The sequence below is a fragment of the Balaenoptera ricei genome, chromosome 18 (assembly GCF_028023285.1).
Source record: "Balaenoptera ricei isolate mBalRic1 chromosome 18, mBalRic1.hap2, whole genome shotgun sequence".
Lineage (NCBI taxonomy): Eukaryota > Metazoa > Chordata > Mammalia > Artiodactyla > Balaenopteridae > Balaenoptera > Balaenoptera ricei.
This window is the reverse complement of record NC_082656.1, coordinates 18,295,178-18,310,737: the sequence shown is the minus strand read 5'-3', so window position 1 is coordinate 18,310,737 and position 15,560 is coordinate 18,295,178. Positions and strand designations below refer to the sequence as shown.

The window sequence follows — 15,560 nt, the reverse complement described above, 5'->3', positions numbered from 1 at the left end:
CTGACACCTTTACCAGAGGATGAGCTTCATTCAACTAAGAGATAACTGAAGAAATATTTCACTGTAGATCAAAGACTAACACAAATGTGAAGATAAGAGTGGAAGAATAATTTAAATGTTATATGTTCCAGAAAAATTGAAATATTGCACTTGACAAATGGGAGGACAGAAGGTATGCCTGAGAACTCCACCCATGTACCATCCTACCCCCACAAGGAAAGCCTCCTTGCTGGAGGGTGTCTACAGATGCTGTGTGTGTGAGTGAAGCTTGTCTACTACCAAGTCTGGCAGTAACAGGTAGCAAGATTTAAATAGAAATCAGAGTCTCATAACATAACACTCAAAATGCAGGCTACAGCTGAAAATAACTCATCATATCAAGAACCAGGATCACCTCAACTGAAAAACGAAAAGAAAGCCAACAGATGCCAACACTGAGATGACGCAGATATTGGAATTATCTGACAGGATTTTAAAGTAACTGTCATAAAAACACTTCAGCATGCAATTATGAACACATTTGAAACAAATGAAATATAGTAAGTCTCAGCAAAGAAATAGGAAAAATAAAGAAGAACCAAATGGATTTTAAAACTAATAAACTCAGTAACCAAAATTTAAAACTCACTGGAAGGACTCCACAGTAGAAGGGAGAGAAGAAAAAACAAAATCAACTAACTCAAAGACAGATCAATACAAATCATCCAATTGGGCAAGAAAAAAAAGATTGCAAAGAATGAACAGAGCTTTAGGGAACTGTAGGATAATAACAAAAGATATAATAACATTTATGTCAGTAGAGCCCCAGAAAGAGAGGTGAAACTGAAAAAAATATCTGAAGAAATAATGACGGAAAACTTCCCAAATTGGGCAAAAGACACAAACCTAGATTCAAAAATGGGAGAATGAGGTGAGAGAAAAGAGAAAACAGAAATAAGCTCATCACTTGCTGTATGGGTAAAGACAGGAGTCAAAAAATACCATTTAAACCTATCAAACCAGACAGTAAAAAAACAAAAGGCATTATAAAAGGTATAAGAATAAAGGTAACATTAGAACAAAAATAAACATTCCTAAATACCAAAAGAAATTTTTAAAAGAGAGAAGAAAGAACACTAAGTAGAAAATAAAACACACAGAAATTATAACACAAAATAACAGGACAGAGTTGAAACCAAGCATATCAAACAATATGAAACAGGCTTAACTCACCTGTAACAAGAAAAAGATTTTCAAATTGGCTCCTAAAACAAAACCCAATTCTATGTTGTATACAAGAGACACACCTAAAACAGTCATTCAAAAAGGCTAAAAATAAAGGGACAAGCAAAGGTACACCAAGTAAATGATAACAAAGCAGAGACTGCAATCCTGTTAGCAGACCAGTAGAATTCATTCTACAAAGTATTACAAAGAATAAAGAAGGCTACTTTGTAAAGCTATATCCCACAATTTATAATGAACATGTAACTGTTAAAAACATCTATTCGCTAAGTAACCCTGTAAATACCACTACAAAGGAGGAACTAAAAAGATGCAAGAAAAAAATAAAAATATACTGATAAAAGATTTTTCATACACTGTTGTCAGTATGAGAAGTCAAGTAGATAAAAAGTGAGGATATAGATTTTATAAATATACATCGAAATTTAAACCTGATAACAGTTAATAAACTTGCATATGGAGCACAAAAATATTATTAGGTCCAAAGAAAACATCAATTACATAAAGCAGAAATATTATAAAACTATTACAAGGCAATAAAATTAGATATTAATAAATACCAAAATACCATATGGAAATTTAAGAGCCTTATATTAAACAACTCGGATTAAAAAAAAAAAAACAACAAAACAGAAAAAATTTTCTAGAAAATTATAATGAAAACACCACATATCAGAATCTATGGGATTTATTTAAAGCAGTGTTCAAAGGCAAGTTCATAGCCTTAAAAATGTATACAACAGAACTTAAAAGAATGAAAATAGATCCCAAATAAAAAGCTAGAAAAAGAACAGAGCAGGGACTTCCCTGGTGGCACAGTGCGGGGGACACGGGTTCGAGCCCTGGGCCGGAAAGATCCCACATGCCGCAGAACAACTAAGCCTGTGTGCCACAACTACTGAGCCTGAGCTCTAGAGCCCCCAAGCCACAGCTACTGAGCCTGCAAGCCACAACTACTGAGCCCGCGAGCCACAACTACTGAAGCCCGTGCGCCTAGAGCCCGTGCTCCACAACAAGAGAAGCCACTGCAATGAGCAGCCCACGCACCACAAGGAAGAGGGGCCCCCCTCACCACAACTAGAGAAAGCCTGTGCGCAGCAATGTAGACCCAACGCAGCCAAAAATAAATAAATTTTAAAAAAACCCAGAGCAAACCAAAAGAAAGCAAAAAGAAACAGTAAGTACAAAAGTAAAAAGTAATGAAGTAAAGAACAGAAAAGCCACAGATCTAATTAAAAATCAGAACCCTAGTTCTTTGAAAAAATTGAAAAAAAGTCCTAGTTAATTAGAGAAGTGGTAGGAGGAGCACAAATGTACAAAATAAGAAATAATGAAGAAAATAACTCTTGAAACAGTAAATTAAAACAAAAAAATCATGAAGAGGTTACTTTGCATACTTAAATGCAAGCAAAATTGAAAACCTAGATGAAATGAATAATTTCCTTGGACAGTAGTTTACAAAAAACTAACCTCACTAGAAATTGAGAGCTTCAACAAGCCAATTTCAATAGCAAAAATAGAGAAAATTATCAGGGAACTAATCACACAAGTATCAAGACCCAAAAGGTTTCAAGGGGGAAACTATCAAATCTTCAAAGATCAGATAGACCCCAGGCTATATAAATTGTTCCAGAGCATAGAAAACAAATGAAACATAATGTTAATACCTAAACTTGTAAAATGCAATAAAAATACAATATTAATACCGAATAAAGATAGCATAAAAAAACTGTAGACCAATATCTTATGTGAATAGAGATGTAAAAATTCTGAATAAAATATTAGTGAAAAGGATCCCATACTACATTAAGAAAATAATATATGATAATCAAGTGGGATTTCTCACGGAATGCAAGGATGGTTCAATTTTAGGAATATCAATATATGTCATATTAATAGACTTACGGAGAAAATCATATAATCATCTCCATAGACACTGAAAAATTCCAACACTCATTCTTGATGTCAACACTCAAAATGGGATTTTATGGATATCTCCTTAACATAATAAAACATCTATAACTCAGGAAAAAAATCTAGATTCAACAAAAGGAATGACTGATAAATCTGATTACATAAAAAGGAGAAAACTGCATGGCAAAACATATCAAAGCCAAAGGACAAATTAGGAAAATATTTGATTATATATATATATCTCACAAATAAAGAGTTAATGTCCTTAATACATAAAGAGCTCTTAAAAGCCAAGGAAAAGAGACCAAAAATCTGATGGAAAATGAGCAATAAAGATGAACAGGCTATTTGCAAAGATGTAAAAATGGTTCTTCAACATATGAAATCAAGGTCAACTTCACTCACAACAAGTGAAACACATATTAAAAATGAGATACAGTTTCTCATAGAGTGGCAAAAATTTTAAAATGACAACACATGGACAAGGCCATGAAGAAAGTCACTTTTGTATGTTGCTGCTGGGAATGCAAATGGCACAGCCCCTAAGGCAGGGAATTTGGCAGTGTATAACAAAAATTATAATGCATTCACTCTTTGACCTAGCAATCTGCTTCTAGGAATTTACCCTGAAATATATCTCCAGTAATATGAAAACACACAGGATTACTGCCCGCTACATTATTCATATTTGCAAAATTCAAGAAATGGCCTAAATGCCTACCCAAAATAGTGTGTTTGAATAAACCATAGCCACAAAATGGAATACTGTGCAGAACAATACTTGGTTGCCTTGGCCTGTGATGTTTTAGGAAGCTGCTAAATGAAAGGTAACTTTTTTCCATTATACCTCCCTACTATTAGCAGAAAACCATTCTTTTCTAATATACAGTAGCCTAGAAAAATGAAATATTTAAGATTTCTAAGCTGAGATCAATTAATGGTTTTTGGTTGGATCTTCATGACACCACCTCAAAGGCCGGTGGGGGAAAGTAAGCTATAGCTAGGTCACAGGCCCCCTGAAGCTGTAAAGACTCTTCTAGTCTCTCTTTAATTTTGTTTTATAATATACTGGGCCTTCACTGAAAATCTCATTTTAAAAATGCTTTAAAACTTTGAAATTCACAGCACAAGATTATCAGGCTATTCTAGTTTCTTCTATTTTCATCAGTTTGCTTTCCTCATCTCCATAATCAGGCTAACAGCTGCTCAATGTCTTTGACATTTGTAATTTTACCTTTTGCTGCCTTTTCCCATCTGAGCTGCTTCTGCTATTTTACACCTCCTCCAATATTCTTTTTTCTTGGTTTTTCCCTTTTTCTGGATTTCTATGGTAAAATGTCTGGCTTTTACAGTCACTAATAGTCAATGAGTGAACTCTTTTCCTTCCAGCTAATAGTCAGATTAATCATGTGCCAATGAAGTCTTTGGCAATCCTGAGCTACTTTATTTTTCACTGTGTCTTTTTCTGGGCTAGAAACATTTAAATTTTTTTACTTCAGCAATATTTCATGTACTTGAAGACTGCTAGAAAGCTGATCTCTAGACACACAGTATGAGACACATATACACACGGAAAAGATAGGCAACTCAAAGGGTCAATGTATTGAACAAACTTCTTGAAAACTGGTATCTTATGAGCCAAAGGAAAATCTCTAGCAATCTGAAGTCTCCAAACAATAATATACTCAGCTCAAAGAGCTTTACCAATTTTTACCACCTCCAGTAAATATGCTAACAAATCATGTCCTGTTAGGCACCCTTACCGAAAACTGCTATTAACATGTACAGCATTTCCTAGTAGGTGTCTGTAGAATGTCTATGGAATGTTAACATCACACATGCTTTAGAGACAACTAGAGCTGAACCAAGTTAAAACTGTATACTTATCCTTATATGCAGTAAAGGGTAACTGAGTAAGCTCAGGGTGCTCAAATCCTATACATTCCAAAGAAAGGACTGGTCCTTGATCAGCTCCTTCAAGATAACCTCTGAGCCCTGGGATTATCCTGCTTATTAATAACATTGCATTCCTGAGACCCTGGGCCACACTGTATCAGTCTGACTCCTGGGAGGGGATAGAGACTGAGTAGTTAAGGTCAGTCAGCCTATGTGACTGACTCTCCAGTAAAAACCCTGGACACATCAAAGTTCAGGAGCTTCCTGGTTGGTAATACTTGATATGTGTCGCCACACATGGTTGATGGGAGAATAAAGTATTGTCCTTACCAATCTACTGGGAAAGGACAACTGGAAACTTGCACCTGGGTCCTCCTAAACTCTGCCCTATGTACCTTTAGCCTTTGTTGATTTTAATCTTGTGAAATGGTAAGAAATATACTAGTCTCTGCCCCCAGTTTCTAGCACAGGGCTCTAAAACCTTACAAATTCCTAAGTAGTAAGAACATTAAGAGCGTCTCTTTTTCCAGTATCTGGTCTTTGACCCCATCCTTGACACCCTTGTAATGTCCTAAGTGATAAGAGCACTAGGAGCATCTTTTGCTCTAATGAGGTAACTCTGGATGGCCTCCTGGATGGCCTCCTGGATGAAGGCTGGTCACCAGAAAGACCGAGCCATGATTAGAAGCTTGGAAATTTCAGCCCTGCTCCTCACTCTCCAGAGAGTGGAGAGGGGCTAGAAGCAGAGTTAACAACTGATCATGCCTACATTTGGAAACCTCCATAAAATCCCAACAGTAGGGGGTGTGAAAAGCTTCCCGGCTGGCGAACACACCCACACCAGGAGGCTGACATACCCCAGCTTCACGGGGATAGGACCCTCCCAGATCTCACCCTATGTATCTCTTCATCTGGCTGTTCATCTGTATCTTTTCTCATATCCTTTAATAAACTAGTAAATGTAACTGTTTCCCTGAGTTCTTTGAGCTGCTCTAGCAAAGTAATAGAACCCAAGGAGGGTGTCTTTGAAACCTCTAATCTATAGCTGGGTGGGCAGAAGCACAGGGCTTGTGACTTTGTGACTGGCATCTGAAGTGTGCCTGTGGGCTGGGGGAAGAGGTGGCCATCATGTGGGACTGAGTTCTTAACCTGTGGGATCTGACACTATTTCTGGGTAGTGTTGGAACTGAATTAAATTGTAGGACACCTAATGGGTCACAGAGACTTACTTGTTGTTGTGGGGCACCCTCCCCCCAAGCCCTGCTCAACACATTTGGTGACCAGAAGTATGAGCAGTGAAGTGTTCTGTACAAGTAGTGAAGGAGACACATAGGAGAGATATGCACCGTAGGGAAGAACTGGGTTTTTCCCTATACAGGAAGGAAAAGACTGAGTTTTCCCTAAACAAATCTGTACCCTTTTGCTATAAATTACAAGCATGAGTATAAAAGCTTCTCAGTGATTCCTTCTAGCAAATCACTGAACCTGAAGGTGGTCTTGGGGACCCCTGACATATCATCAAGTGTCACTAACCATCAAGTCTCCGCACATAACCAATCTGCTACAACTGATTAACTTCATTTGTAACAGCAGTAGATTTGTATCAAAAGTTAGATAATACTCAAAATTATCTGGGCATGTCAAGCCATGGATGAACAACTTCAAAAAGGACAGGAAAACCAAATGCTACAGAATCACTGCAATTGCACCTTAACTTTAAGAAGCACAATAACTAGAAAGCAAATGAACACAGACTGACCTGAATCAGTCCAGATTTCTTCTCTAGTCCTTGGGGGTCAATATTCAGTGCTTCTTCTAACGTCACAAAGGCATATGAATGTTCATAAACCACCTAATTCTCTCCACACCCTAACGCAGCTTCTCCAGCAGTCCCACTAGTGACTGTCTCATAAATGAAGTCTTTCCTGCTGTTTTATACCTCCCCTTGCTGCTATTCTTCTTTTCTGTTGTGTCCTACCCTAAGACCCAAGTTAGAAAGTTGGGTATTATCCCTGACTCCTCTCTTCTCTCACCACCCATATCAAACCCAGCAAATTTATCATCTAAACATTTCTACAGTCCTCCCTTGTCTTTTTATTCCTAATGTCTAAGCTCTGGTTTTGGTCCTCATTTTCTCTCATTCATACCACAAAATCAACACCGATCTGTCTTCTCAACTCCACTTTCCTCTAAAATCTACACTCCACTCATAATTGGTATAAATTATCAATCCATAATGTAGCTCCCTCTCAGCTACATAAAGAGGATACATGGATCCTAAGGTGGTATACAAGACTCTGTATGATCTAGAACCTGCTAAATCTCTGCCTTATTTTTTTCCCCACTCTTTGCTTCACAATTTATGCTTCCGTCTCTCTACTTTAAAACACTCCTTGGCTGGTTCCTTTTCCCTTGTTACCACTGCTCAAATGCAGAGAATTCCTCAGAATTCAATTTTTAGCCCTTTTTCTGAATCTTACTCCATGTCCATATTTTCATGAATCTCTTAAGTACTGATAAATCTCAAAGATGTATGGCCTTTTCCTTCCTGGAAACATTACTACAGAGAAACAACAAATAAATCAGAATGAATGTGTCTGTCCTACAATAAACTCATCATCTTCCTCTACCAGTCTCATCCATTTGCTTGACTCCTGATGGTTCATGGCATTATTATCCATTTAGATTGCCAAGTTAGAAACCAAAGTAATTTTTACTTCTCCTTCTCTTTGATCCTTTCCTCTTGAAGTTCTAACTCACTTTCTCTCTCCTAACCATTACTGCTTTGGGTTCATACCTTCATCAACTTCCTTAAACCTATTATGATAGTAAAATAGGCCAGCCTACACTCAAACTTTCCCCATTCCAGACCCTCCTTGCCTTTTCCAAGTTATCTGACTATAACGGACATGAGCATATCACTCCTCTATTTGAAAATCTTCAATGACTCTGCACTGATTACAACATAAGCCCAAATTCCTTAAAACAGCATTCAAAACCCTGAAACTTAACTCCCCAGCAAACGTGTTGGTTTATTAACCACCTGTATTCTCCACACCCTCCATGTGTTCTCTTGATTCCTTATTATTGCTCCTCACGTACCTGAAATGACCTTTTCAACGTGACAAAATCCTTCTTATCCTAGTTGTATGACTTTAGACAAATTACTTAACTATCTGTTTTCTTTTTACCTTGTTTGTAAGATGGAGATAATTATAGTAACCAATCGCATAGGATTTTTATAAGGAATAAATGAGTAAACATATGAAAAGTACTTAAAACAGTGCCTGGCACACTTTAAACCCTTAATAAATGCTAACTATTAACATAATCATCTTTTTCACTTCTATCACCACTTCCACCACCATCTCCTTATAATGCTTATTTCAAATGTTACTTCCTCAATGAAGCTTTCTGGTTGCCAGAGAGAATATGTGCTTCTGTAATTCTAGCATTTTGGTCATTCCTCTGTTTTACTTTTCCTTTCTTGTTTGTTTGCACACATATTGTGTGCTTATGTGATCATGGTATGAAAGAGCATAGGCCTTGGACTTGGCTTCAATTCTCAGCCATGGCTTTTATGCACTGTATGACCTTAGTTAGGTTATTTTACTTGACTAAGTTTCAATCTCCTTACTTGTAAAATAAGAGAACAAAACTTATCTCATAAGGGTGCTGGTAAGATAAAAGGAGATTATAGAAACAGATTTAGTATAGCAAGTAACTGACAAAAGTTCACTCCATTCACTCTTTTTACCTGCTACTAATGTCGAGGTCTTAGAGAGCAGGGCCTCTATGTCTTCTTCATCTCTGTGCCTACAATTCTCTGTGCAATTCTGGCTTAAGTGGAACAATCTGTGTTTGTTAAACTCGATAAACATACTTATAACTACAGTACTTCGTCACTTTAATACCTCTAGCTTTCAAATTAACAAGACCAATAGGTGGTGGAAGCTTTTATTTGCCTATAATCAATTTCATAATGTCCTAGGGGAAATGTCTTGATGGAAATATCAGATATTTTGCTTTTTTGCCTTTTAATTTTGGCTTTCAGAAAGCTTAGGACTAAATTTAGCATTCAATAACAACAAATACATTTATAAAAAGAATTTTACCTCCTCCCCCTTTCTTTTAAGATATTTATTAACTTACATCTGTTGCTAAGTCACTTTTACATCCATTTTGAAAACCGGACAGTATATAACTAAACAGTTTTCACTTAATTTTTATGACAGTTCAGGCTAACACTTCACAAATAAAAAGTTACTTTAGTTACCTTTAAAAGACACCCTCCTAAGAACTTTAAGTCCTAAAATTAACTAGCGAAACGTGCAGTTCAATATTTATACAGGAACTATACATTGCCTCTTGAGAAATGTTATTAGCAAAGATGCATTTTCCTCATCCCAATGATAAATCACACATAATTCTGACACTCACATACATACATATTATGTGTGTGTGTGTGTATAAACAAAGATAGGATTATAAAAACACAAACATACAACAAATCAGAAAGAGATCTTAGTTGGAACATTAGAAGCCAAATTAATGCTAGATCAACGCTAGAATCAGTTCTAAATTCACTGAAATTTCACTGAAATTTATCCATTGTTTTACTCTGTGGAAGAATTTAACTTTTAGCCTTGCTACATTCAGGAGAATTTTCAGACTGCCTGATAAAAAATTTGCCGGCATATATATAGTAATTGCTTAACTAAATCTCATGTAATGAACAAATCATGTAAAGATGCCTTTGCATTTAAAACTATACTTGAGTGCTCGCTTCAGCAGCACATATACTAAAACTGGAACGATACAGAGAAGATTAGCATGGCCCCTGCACAAGGGTGACACGCAAATTCGTGAAGCGTTCCATATTTTTACGAAGTGAGAGAGTGGCATTGACATATATACACTACCAAATGTAAAATAGATAGCGAGTGGGAAGCAGCCACACAGCACAGGGAGATCAGCTTGGTGCTTTGTGACCACCTAGAGGGGTGGGATAGGGAGGGTGGGAGGGAGACGCAAGAGGGAGGAGGTATGGGGATATATGTATATGTATAGCTGATTCACTTTGTTATAAAGCAGAAATTAACACACCACTGTAAAGCAATTATCCTCCAATAAAGATGTTAAAAAAATAAAAATAAAACTATACTTGATATCCTTCAATATTGTATCTCAAAAGGTTGTAGCATGGGCGTTAGTGTGGTTTCACAGAAAGTAAACACGATCTGTCATCAGAAGATCTCAGTTTTAAATACCGACTGTGACCCTTACAAACTCTGCAGCTTCGGGTAAGTCACTTAATGTTTCCCTGAGGCCCAGTTTCTTACTCTGTAAAATGGGGACAATAATATCTAGCCTACCTATTTTAAGAATCAAATGAGATTTTAAAAAAATATGAAGAAGCTTTATAAAGCTTTTACCACTTTATAAATATTAATACTTTAAAACACTACTATTATGATACAAATAACTAAATTAACTACGTATGTGATAATTTCTCTAAAGTTAGCATTTTTGCTATCTGAATGATGTAAGATACAAACTTAATTTAACTTTAATCCTGTTTCTGAAAACCACATACATTGTGGAAGATTGACAAGTTAATAAGATATATGCTGACACTTATTAAAAGCATAAGAATAAATAACCCTTTTAAAAAATAATAATAAAAACCCTTTCAGTCCCATCCAGAGCAAAATCCCAAATCTGAGCTTCTGCTTTACTTACGTTTATGTCCGTATGGTATATGAGGACACATAATGCTGGCAAAATCTGAGGAAAGAAGACAAACAATAAATAATACTAGAGTTGATGAAGACGTCTTTGTAAAAATGAATAACTGTGATTAAAAAGAGCAGTAAATACTATTTGCAGGGCAAGAAAAACAACATTAAGTTTGTTTGAATCTCTATTAGGAAAATAAAAATATGATAAATTCAATCTGAAAAACCAAAAAAATATTTCAGATGTCTAATTGAAATATTCAAGTAAGTCTGGCAGAGATTAATGTACCTTAAAGGAAAAACATTTGTTTTCAATAACCTTCTTTATGACATATGTCAACTGGAAAGAATGGAGATGCAAGTATGTAGTATAGCTATTTTAAGAATCCGCCTTCCAATGCAGGGGACGTGGGTTCGATCCTTGGTCGAGGAACTAAGATCCCACATGCCACAGGGCAACTAAGCCCGCACGCTGCAACTACTGAGCCCATGCACCACAACTACAGAGCCCACGTGCTGCAACGAAGAGCCCGCATGCCGCAACTAAGACCCGACACAGCCAAAAATAAATAAATAAATAAATAAGTAAAATAAATATTAAAAAGAAAAACTAGTGCATTATTAAAAAAAACTAAAAAGCTATTCTTAAAACTGCTGTCATTGTCTCACTTATCTGCTTAAAGTAAAAATAAGATTTTATTTAGCTACTTGAGTCAAATTAAAGTTTTCAACCTCAGATTTAGTCAAGAAAATTATGACCAGTATAAAGTATAAAGTTTGTTGAATTCAGGCATTACAGATCTTCTTTTAAACCTGGGAGGGAGGGGGCAGTAGCAGGGAGAATCACTAAGTACCCCTTCCATAAGGGCAAGAGGTGGCAGAAGACTGTGAAGGATATCAATTACGAAGATTAAAGATTCACAGTCAATATTTCTCTGCACAGTCAAGTGATTAAAGGTTACATAGGATTTTTTAAAACTTAAAATACTCAGATCCATTTACAAATTAGATGTAAATAGCAAAGATTTTACTTTGCTTTAATTAGCAGATTTAACACAAAGCATGCCACATATTAAGAGTACTAATTTTGTCAGGAATCAAGGGAAATTTCGATTGGACTTAATGCAAATTCACTCAAGAACATTTGCATATAAGTAGACCAGTTTTATCTGTAGCAATCCCTTATTTTTTTAGTGTTAAACCAACAATGCAATGTAGTAATAAAACTGAGATTTTTTTCTTCTTTTGTATTTTTCTGCTTGAATTAGGGTGGACTGACATTCACTCTGGTGCCATAGAGTCTCAACTTTTATTTCACAGGAGTCAAAATTAAGTATTATACGTTACTTAAATATCTCATACCTGCAGTGAAATCAGTATATACATTATTTCATTCCCTGTGCATGAAAATCTAAAGCATAAACATAGGGAAAATATACCATCTGGCCTTTGCATTTCTTCATTTACCTCCTGAACTGTCTCCATAGGCGGTGGGGGATCCTTATTCCTGCAGAGATTGACAATGACCCATGTGACGTTCCGAAGGAAGGTGATGGGAATGGAGGGATTGATGAAGGACAGAAGAGGTTTGACAACTCCCAGTGATATGACATAATCTCTACATTGAGGACCATCACCTACAGAAATGAAAATTGTATTTAAAAAAAAAAATTACATTCAGGATGAGAAAGTCTGAAATGTATGCAATGGCTCATGTTGGGACACTGATGTTCTATGTTTCCTCACCATTAGTCAAGGGCATCAGGTGTTGCTATTTCTCCAGACTTTGATTGGGGAACACAAATTTAACCTACCAATCCTGATAGCAAATTGCATATCCATTTCAAAGAGGTACAATCTTAAGTTAGTATTTATGAAACAAGAAGGTAGTCAACCCACATTAAAATTAGAGGAAACATAGTGTGTAATGGCTATGCCAATGTAGGAAAAAAGTTAATTAAGATACTTAATTGGAGTCTTTTCAAACCTAAATTCAACTTACCTATAATGTTTCCCAAAGCCCATACTGCTTGTTCACAAACATTCTGATGTGGTGAATGGAGAAGTCTTAGAAAAAGAGGTACGGCATCTATAATAAAGAAAAACTAATATTTACACTGCAAAATGTTGAAGAGTCATAGATTTCAGCCTGTATACAGAGTTTGGCACACTATAGTTGCCCAATGATAATTCACTGAATGAATAAATGTGGCAAATACCTTTACCCTAAATATATTTTAGTGTTTTCCCCTAGTAGTATTCATGTAACAGACCTATTGACAGTGTCTAGAAGTTGCTATTATATTATTAATTAAAAGAAAACAGCAGCATAAAATTTTTCCTATAATTCATTAAAAAAAATTTCTACCCTGAACATGTAACCTTAGAATATAATACTTTAGTCAATATGATCCAATTGCTGACATGGGATTAACTAAAGAAATGATTATCCCCATATCAGGCCTACCCTATATTTCAAGATAATTTATCATTATAATCCTTACTCTTTACATAACTTATGTGTTAACTGAAATTCCAAAACACTGGTATCATATTCATTACCTGTAGAAACTAAGCATAAGCTAGATCACTTTTTCTTAAATTTCAGTCAATTGTGCACTACCTCTAGGATTTTAGCTGTATCTCTGCACTACCTGTATTATTTATTTAACATTTAAATTAAAACTGACTCACACTTTTAATAGCTTTATTGAGATATAATTTATATGCAATATAATTTATCTGTTTAAGTGTACAATTCAATGGTTTTAGTATTTACACAGAGTTGTGTCGGCATCACCACAATCTAATTTTACAACATTTCTATCACCCCCAAAAGAAATCCCATACCCAGAGAAGTCCTACTACTCTCTCCCCCAGCCCTAGGCAACCATTTACTGTTTTCTGTCTCTACAGACTTTCCTTTTCTGGACACGTCATATAAATGAACTTGTATAATATGTAGTTTTTTGTTTGGATTCTTTCACTTAGAATAATGTTTTTGAGGTTTATCCATGTTATAGCATGTATAAGTATTTCATTTTTTTTAATTGCTGAATAGTATTCAATGGTATACCACATTTTGTTTATCTACTCATCAGCTAATGGATACTGGGGTTATTTCCATTTTGGGGCTATTATGAATAATATGAGTAATGCTGCTGCAAACATTTCTGTACAAGTCTTTCTGTGCACATGGTTTCATATCTCTTGGTTCCATGTAGTAGGGGAACTGCTGGGTCATATGGTAACTCTATGATTAACCTTTTAATAAACTGTTTTCCAAAGAGGCTGCACTATTTTACATTCTCACCAGCAATGTATGAGGGTTTGAATCGACTCACATTTGTATTTTAACTAATTTTATTCATCACTTCTGTAAATAGAATACCAGTATCAATCACCACACATAGAAGATAACCAAAAAATTAAAAATGAAAACAAAACACTGTTATTCAATTGTACCTACTAGTCTCTATTGAAAGCCCTAGTCTAAAATCTGCTGTTCCCTTTTTGTTACATCTAACATCTACCTAGAAATCTTCTCTTTGACATTACTGAAATATCTAAAACAAAAGTGAAAGAAAATAGTATTCTCACTACTTGATTCAATGTAACTTATTGCTATATCATTTACTACTAGAATCACCTTAAGTACCACCTGAAGTCAGTTAAGTGTCCCACACTTTAAGACTACCTGGTGACATCCAGTTTTTTTCAAAGAGCTATTGACAGTTTGGGTCAACATGCTAATAATAGTTAGCCCATCTTGAGGTAAGCAAAATTTTAAAAATATACGTTACAAGCTAAAAGACATAAGTTATTCAGCACCTTGGAGACATTAGGAATAGAAAATTTAAACCCTATTATTAGGAGATGGTCTTGACCCAAAAAGATAAAACTCTTATTCACTTTTTAGTAACCACAATTAAAATTATTCAGTGATAGATTAATGATAGCTATAGGAAAGATATCAACTATCATAAGTAACTTATAATATTCACAATTTTTAAATAAAACACCACTTCCTTCCCTTAAAAAAAAAAAAAAGGGTCCAGCAAGTAAGGAATTCAATTAACTAATTTACTTACTAGACTGTACAACAGCTTGAGTCTGTGCAGAAGTTCCTGATGCTATATTAGTTAATGCCCACGCAGCTTCAAACTGTAATGAAGGACTGTAAAAAACAATAAAAAATCTTTAGACACATAACTACCATTTACATTTATGACCTGCAGATTATACGGTTATCCTTTACCTTGTCCTTGAATTTTGTCTTATTATGTCCAACTGCCTGTTGGCTATCTCCACCTGAATGTCTCATTTGCTCTCAAAGTCAGTCAATATAAACTTACTTCTTTATGTCCATTGGTAGTTGCAACATTTTTTTTTTTTTAATTTATTTATTTTTGGCTGCGTTGGGTCTTCATTGCTGTGCATGGGCTTTCTCTAGTTGCGGTGAGCGGGGGCTGCTCTTTGCTGTGGTGTGCAGGCTTCTCATTGCTGTGGCTTCTCTTGTTGTGGAGCACAGGCCCTAGGCACTCGGGCTTCAGCTGTTGTGGCACACAGGCTCAGTAGTTGTGGCTCGCGGGCTCTAGAGTGCAGGCTCAGTAGTTGTGGTGCACGGGCTTAGCTGCTCTGCAGCATGTGGGATCTTCCAGGACCAGGGCTCGAACCCGTGTCCCCTGCATTGGCAGGCGGATTCTTAACCACTGCACCACCAGGGAAGTCCGGTAGTTGCAACTTTTAGCCAGTCATTATTTTCCTTGACTCCTTCCTCTCCCACAG

At 35.9% G+C, this 15,560-nt stretch overlaps 1 protein-coding gene and 1 non-coding gene across 3 annotated transcripts in view; one reads left to right on the top strand and one right to left on the bottom strand.

Annotated features, from left to right (window-relative positions):
• KPNA3 (karyopherin subunit alpha 3) overlaps positions 1–15,560 on the bottom strand; it is an 89,978-nt gene that overhangs the window by 10,491 nt on the left and 63,927 nt on the right. For both annotated transcript variants that reach the window (XM_059902732.1, XM_059902733.1), the window contains 4 exons: positions 14,864–14,949; positions 12,775–12,861; positions 12,240–12,409; positions 10,777–10,821 (listed from right to left, as the gene is read on the bottom strand). In XM_059902732.1, the coding sequence (XP_059758715.1) occupies positions 10,777–10,821; positions 12,240–12,409; positions 12,775–12,861; positions 14,864–14,949 (388 nt within the window). The remainder of the gene's footprint in view (positions 1–10,776; positions 10,822–12,239; positions 12,410–12,774; positions 12,862–14,863; positions 14,950–15,560) is intronic.
• LOC132352776 (U6 spliceosomal RNA) lies at positions 9,813–9,919 on the top strand. Its single transcript, XR_009498859.1, has one exon. It is a non-coding gene; the product is annotated as a U6 spliceosomal RNA (small nuclear RNA).